General features: G+C 31.5%; 1 protein-coding gene and 1 long non-coding RNA gene across 2 annotated transcripts; one reads left to right on the plus strand and one right to left on the minus strand.

Annotated features, from left to right (window-relative positions):
- Window positions 1-965: 965 nt before the first annotated feature.
- LOC114414202 lies at window positions 966-1728 on the plus strand. Its single transcript, XR_003667156.1, has 2 exons — window positions 966-1160; window positions 1487-1728. It is a non-coding gene; the product is annotated as an uncharacterized LOC114414202 (long non-coding RNA).
- A 1524-nt stretch (window positions 1729-3252) lies between these two features.
- On the minus strand, window positions 3253-5313 carry LOC114414190 (chalcone synthase 6). Its single transcript, XM_028378510.1, has 2 exons — window positions 5024-5313; window positions 3253-4421 (listed from the first exon to the last, which is right to left on the minus strand). Exons 1-2 carry the CDS (start codon window positions 5199-5201, stop codon window positions 3433-3435), a joined length of 1167 nt encoding a protein of 388 aa, XP_028234311.1. The 5' UTR covers window positions 5202-5313; the 3' UTR covers window positions 3253-3432.
- Between the last annotated feature and the right edge of the window lie 2027 nt (window positions 5314-7340).

Genomic DNA, 7340 nt, shown 5'->3' on the forward strand with positions numbered 1-7340 from the left:
TGCTAGTTGCATGCGCCATCATTGTCTGGTGTCCTCTTTAATGACTATTCTGGACTGTTATTTGCATATCTTACCAAATTTGCTAAGATAATAGATACATGACTTCTCCCAAATTGCCTAAAATCATAGAGATATGGTTGAAGTTCTATCCTCACAAAAGAACCATTTTCCACTTTCCTTATGTACCAGGGATACTTTTATTATTTTGGTACCATACCATGCCATCTATAGGTGTTCTATTCCTCAAGTATGATCATCAATCTCATTCACTCATATTTACTCATATTTGAAAATCATTTCGTTAATTTAAGCATCGGAATGTCTTTGTAGGTACCATCATTTGTTTCCACCGTTTGAGATAGTAATGTAACATGTTCACAAGTTATGCCAGGAATCCCAGGCAAGAGCAACTATATTTTTAATGTAGAGAATTTAGCACATTAAGTTGTACATAGCAAGAAAAACCTTTTCCTCCCTGGACACCTTTGAAAGTGTCTCTAATTTATTTGTTCTTAAACAATGACTTGCTTGAATACTCTGTTATTTTTACTTTAGTGCGATGGGAAGCCAATAATAGCTTTAAGCCATATTCGAAAACAGTCTAGTTGAAAACAAGAATTAAAATATCAGTGTTCAAAGAGCCTTCATCTGAATTCCACACGGTTGCATTCCTTAGTGCTATATCACTATATCTGTTAAATATGGGATGCATGCATTCCTTAATTATATTAACGATATTATGGAATATATGGATCCAATAATATCTGTGAAAATTGCCTTAGGTAAAGCATCAGATGCTACAACATATTATTATAGGCCTACATTTCAGTTTATTCCATTCCCCCAAGAGGGTTGGTTGCTGGCAATTTGATGGAATAGCATTGAATTTGAGAGGTAATGTTATTCTCAAAGTCATCTATAAATGGATGTCTCTTGCACTCACCTAGATAATTATAAGAACACTTTTTAGCAAACTAAAAACACTTTTCATAGAAGATAATTGTAAAATGGCATCACTCCAAGCTGAGAAACCTGTTGAATCTCAGTCATCAAGGCAGGTTAAGAAAGAACCTGCAAAACGCAGTGGCAGCACTCCAAAAGCTCCTTCTTCCAAACCAGCTCCAAAGAAAACTCAGAAAAGGTCTCAGCCTAAACAGAAGGTACATAATTTAAATTTGTCTTCATTACACAAGCATGTTTTTTTTTTTTAAATCGACAAATGATAATTATTAATCTGTTAGAGGGGGATTTGATGACGTATTCCTCCTTCCCTTCTCTCTTTACCATTAAACCAACCTTATATCTCCATCATTACACATGCATGTGATTATTGGCCTATGCACAAAGTTAGTACTTAAGTAAACACTATAATATTGTTTATATTGAGTGTATCCAAATTAAGTTCATATTGTGCATTCATGAATATCAGCACATTATAAACTCTGTTCAATATGTTATTCATCAAAATAATCTTTTATGGTTTCAGGCAAGCAGCAATAAATAAGAAGATATCTCAGTATTATGATGAATAAGAAAAATAGTTGTTGGAATCTTGTGAAGAGTTTGTAAGCATGCTGTCATGTAGGGCTCTTTCACAAAATTTGCTACTAGCACTATACCTCTCGCTTTTGTTGCTTACTAGTCATCTGCATGTAACTCCTTACAAGGCTACGCTAAAATAAATAATAGATACTTATTTATTAGTTATGAGAACATGAGATGATTAAAATAGGTCCTTGATTACACATTGGGTATGTATTTGCAAATTCTCCCCCAAGAATGTGCTTGGCATATGTCTCTACTATCCTTTATTAAAAGATTCAACAATTCTAGCAAGCATTTTTTGTTCCTAATTTAAGTCTCTCTTTGAGACCCAACTCTACACATTTATTGAAGTTGTCAATATGCACCTCCCTTTGGTAACGTTTGAAACTTCTTCATCCTCTGACATCGTTCTCAAGGTCGATTTCGGCAGGCTCCACTACTCTTCAAACAACTCAAACCACCCCCAACCCAAATTGTCTCCTACAACTTGAATCTCCCGTATGCGTTCACAGAAATCGTCCGTTTTGAAAGTCGTAGTGGTGCAGGGCATTGCCGAGGTTGAACGAAAAGGAGTAAAAACAAAATAAACTCAACTTAGATTTTCTATTGTGTGGTACTTTAGCTTTTGTTGTCAAGTAAACTTAAATCAAATCACTATAAATATTTGATAAAATATGAAGTGAAAACTATTTTAATCTTTCTCTGTTTATCTATTACAATAGAGAATCTTTTTTTAAAATAGTTTTGTGTGGTTTAAGAGGGAAAATAAACTTGAAAAGCCTCAGTGGCATGATTGTTGTATAATCCACATGGCCTTTCAAAATCTTGGGCATCATATCATTTTGAATTGAGGAACTCAGGGAATGGCTCTACTGGCATTAACAAAATATTGGGCATCAATTCAAGGAAAAATAACAGCATTAAAAATAAAACCAAGCAATACAATTGACTGAAAAGAACTTGACCCATCAAATAATACTCTCCCTCATTCTCACTACAAATCCGGTGTCTTTGTGACATTTAGCAGCAACATTGCAAACTTAAATAACCCCTATGAATCAATAGAAATTGTAAAGTTTCTGTTTTATTACTACAGAAAAAATAAACTTTGATAGAATAAAATATAATCATCGCCATTTCTAACCTCTAATAACATGTAGGCAAGATTTGCCACTACAGCAGAGTTTAAAATTGCAAAATAATGGTGTATTTCATGCACTAATAGAATCTAAATTTATTTTTAATTAAAATAATATCAACTAATCTAACTTGTCAATCCAGAAAATAACTCTAAAGGCTAATTTAACCATTCTTTAATTAGTCAAGGACCAACCCGTACATTTCAGAAAATAATTCCGCTAATTCTAATTCTAATCTTGGAGTCTATACTCTGGTCAGTAATATGGAACCTATTTGTTTTTTTATAATTTGTTCTTACTTGTGTCAACCAAGATTTAGTTCTTTAAGTAATCAAGGTATAAAGTACATTTGTTTAGCTACTAATCGAATCCTTCTGTATAATTTTTCTCAGTCAGATAACCCACGCAACATACAAAATTTTGTAAGCCAAAGTGGACTAAGTTGATTGGTACAACTCTGTTTACACAATTACATCATAAACCTTGTTCACAATTTCACAAAGTCCTACAATCTAATTTATAGTTAGTCACAAAGAATCTTTTAATGAAGATGAAATTGGACAAAAGCTATTCACTTTGCAACTGTATATATAGATCAATTATGTGTTAAGCTTAATTGCATTTATGACATGACATGTTCTTATTTACTTGTATAAAAAAAGAAGCATATGAGAAAGACGGGAAAAAAAGCAAAAGGAGAAAGAATACATTTTTCAAACAGACGTGTCAGACATAAGAAAGGATATGATTAGACTGTGACACTGCGAAGCACAACAGTCTCAACAGTGAGTCCAGGGCCAAAACCAAATAGCACACCCCATTCAAGCCCTTCACCAGTGGTGCCAAGTCCATTTTCTATTGACTTCTTCCTCATTTGATCCAAGATGAACAACACGCATGCACTTGACATGTTACCATACTCGCTGAGCACATGTCTAGTAGCTTCCATTTTTTCAGGTTTCAAGCCTAACTTAGCCTCAACTTGGTCCAATATTGCTGGTCCACCAGGGTGTGCAATCCAAAAGATAGAGTTGTAATCATCAATTCCCAAGGGTTGGAAGGCTTCAACCAAGGCCTTTTGGATGTTCTTCGAGATGAGTCCAGGAACATCCTTGAGGAGATGGAAAGTGAGTCCTACTTCGCGAAGGTGGCCATCAATAGCCCCTTCACTGTCTGGAAGGATTGTTTGTGCAGTCCACACAAGCTCAAACAAAGGCTTTTCAGCAGGCAAAGGGTCTGATCCAAGAATGACAGCAGCTGCACCATCTCCAAACAAGGCTTGCCCAACAAGGCTATCAAGATGGGTGTCACTCGGGCCGCGAAATGTGACTGCTGTGATCTCTGAACACACGACGAGCACACGAGCACCCGTGTTGTTTTCGGCCAAGTCTTTCGCCAGACGAAGCACCGTGCCACCAGCAAAGCAGCCTTGTTGGTACATCATGTAACGCTTGACGGAGGGACGAAGTCCTAGCAGTTTTGTGAGCTGATAATCAGCACCAGGCATGTCCACACCACTAGTGGTGCAGAAGATGAGATGAGTAATCTTGGACTTGGGTTGACCCCATTCCTTGATTGCCTTTGTTGCAGCCTCTTTTCCCAACTTTGGTACCTCCACAACCACCATGTCTTGCCTTGCATCCAATGAAGGTGCCATATAGGCACAAACACTCGGATTCTCCTTCAGGATCTCTTCATTTAAGTACATGTATCGTTTCTTAATCATTGACTTATCACCTGAAATGATAAACTAATTTCAAAGGTATTGAAAAAAACAATAGGTACGGTTTAGACATGCTTTTAGTCTCCCAGATTTGACTTATTTTTATGTATTGGTCTTTCAATAAAAAAAAATTGCTATTTATAGTCTCTCAAATTTGTAAAATGTTATTTTTAATCCTCTAAAAGTAAATTTGAGAGATTAAAAAGAGTAGATGTTTAGTGTCCAAAACAATGTTGAAGGAGTAAAATAAGCCTTATGCAAATTTGGGAGACCAGAAGAGTAATTTTTTTACTCGAGAACCAAATTCAAAGGGTCTCAAATTAAAAGGATTAAAAATATATTTAAGTCTAAACAATATACATATATACAAAAAGATAGTACATGAACATGTATATACAATGAAATAACCAACAAGTCGTTGTTCTAAGTAAAACTGGACTCTAATATTTCAAAAAGGTCTCATATTCGAGCATTTAAGAAAAAAAATATAATTAGAAAAAAGAGACTTCAATCCACGCGGTAAGATTTTTTAACAAAACTTAAACACTATAGATATTTTGCACACGTAATATAATTATCCAATATATATTAAGAAGATAGCTGTAGATTATCTTACACATGCGCTTGAACTTTTCTTTGAGCTCGGTCATGTGGTCACTGTTGGTGATGCGGAAATAATAGTCAGGATAGGTACTCTGATCCACGCAGTTGGGAGGAGTGGCCGTGCCAATAGCCATCACGGTGGCAGGGCCTTCTGCACGTTGTGCCTTACGAATCTCTTCAACACTCACCATTTTCCTAATTTTCAATCTCTACCAACAACTAAGCTTTTTTGAACCAAAGAATTAATGAAACTCAAGTAGTAGTAGCTACGAAAGAAAGGCTATGATATGAATGATGGGGATATATCGATGCTATACAATGGTTTGGAAAGGTTGGATATATATACATAGGTGAAATGGGTAGGTAAGTAGATGCAGTGCATGCTTCCTATGACTCGTGGCTGCGCTTTCTTCCAATTATTTGGTGCACCGCATGGCTACGAAGACCGTTGACTCTCCTATTTTACCATTATTTAATTTTGTAATGAATAAGCATATTTTCATTATGAGAAGCGACAAGACCCAAGAAGATGATTTGGGAAAGTTAGTGGGAAACCTTAAATGAGAAATAGTAGGAGCACACCCTTATTTATTAAAAATAAAAAAAAAATTATGAATCTCAAATCATATTAAATGATTTTTTCTTCTAATTTTATAATTTTTAATATATCTTAACCAATTAAAAAGTAAATATTCAAATAATTGTGTTAAAAAATATGTTTTTAATACTCTTCAACTTAAATATATTGTTACATATAAATTGATCAAATCGTGAACCACCAATAGGCTTAAATTATCTAATAATTTCCCTTTATGGAAGAACTTGGACCCCTACAAGCTAGCATTATTATTTCAAAGTAATTTGTTAAATAATAGTAGTAAAAAAATTAATTAGCTAAAAATCACATATTGATGCTTTTTCATCAGATGCTCGTAAGTCTAATATGATATTAACTTACTGGATTTTCTACCCGTCTCATGCACGCGTAACGCAATGCGTATTGTTTTGTTCATTGTTATGAATACAATAAAATATAATAATTTTTAAATATATATATATATATATATATATATATATATATATATATATATTTAAATTTATAAACAATATGTACAGAAATAATATTCTTTGTAGTAATTATTTTATCATAAAATTATAATAAATTATACATCAAACCTATACTTTTATAAATTTATAAATTTGAATTACAATAATAATTTTTTAAAATGAAAAACCATATTAAATACTTAATGAAAAAACTTATTGTCCAAATTTATAAAATAATATAGTTTCACCCTAATAACTTAATTGTAATATGTAAATGTAGTTTTAGGTAAATTGTTACTTCCCCGTGAGTTAAGTGTAAATTTTATACATGATTTAATAAAAAAGTATTCATTCAAAGAGCTTGACTTAAAAATTCAGTTTTTCATTAGATTAAAAAATATAAGTTATAACTAAAATAAAAAATGTTTTAAAAGCCAAAATAATTTAATATATTAATTAAAAAGCTTCTTTCAAAAATTTGTTAAGATAATGTAAAATTTTACAATAAATCATGCATCAAAACTATTTTTTTTATAAAATTTCCTACTTCATCTCATAAAAAAAAATTCATTTCATATTAGATAAAATACATATTCAATAAATTAGTTAAGTCTCATGTCATTAATCAAGAAAATTTATATTTATATTAAAAGTACAATAACAAAAAAATAAAAAAAGTAATTTCACCCTAATAATTTAATTGTTAATCCAATTTTAGGTAAATTGTTCCTTCTCGTAAATAAGTGTAAGTCCTCCTACTTGATTTAATAAAAATGTTCATCCAAAGAGTTTGATTTAAAATTATTTTTTTATTATGTTTAAAATATAAAACTGAAATTGTATAAGAAAAATTTAAATACTTATAAAACCTTTTTGCCTAAGTTTATAAAATAATGTAAAATTTTACAATAAGCCATGCATCCGACGTATGCTTTCATAAATTTCCCTTCTACATCTTAAAAGATAATGTTCATCTCATGTGTAAATAAAATAACATATTGAATAAGTTAATTGAATGACATGTTAGTAAAAAATAGAATTTTTATTTATATTAAAAGTATAATAACAGTAAATTAAAAAATATTAATTTAACTCTAATAATTTAAATGTTGATATAATTTTAGGTAAATATAAATTCTCATTCTTGATTTAATAAAAAATATTTATCGCAAGAGTTTAATTTCATACGTGATATATATGATTTATATATTACTAAATGTAGATATATAATATCAACCTATAAAGGAAAAATTAAATTTATTCATTAAAAAAAAATTATAATT

The sequence above is a fragment of the Glycine soja genome, chromosome 1 (assembly GCF_004193775.1).
Source record: "Glycine soja cultivar W05 chromosome 1, ASM419377v2, whole genome shotgun sequence".
NCBI lineage: Eukaryota > Viridiplantae > Streptophyta > Magnoliopsida > Fabales > Fabaceae > Glycine > Glycine soja.

Excerpts from the sequence above, each read along its gene's own strand:
- LOC114414190 (XM_028378510.1), bottom strand. The coding sequence starts at position 5,201 with ATGGTGAGTGTTGAAGAGATTCGTAAGGCACAACGTGCAGAAGGCCCT. Across the intron at positions 4,422-5,023 it reads AGAAAAGTTCAAGCGCATGT|GTGATAAGTCAATGATTAAG; the intron begins GTAAGATAATCT and ends TTATCATTTCAG.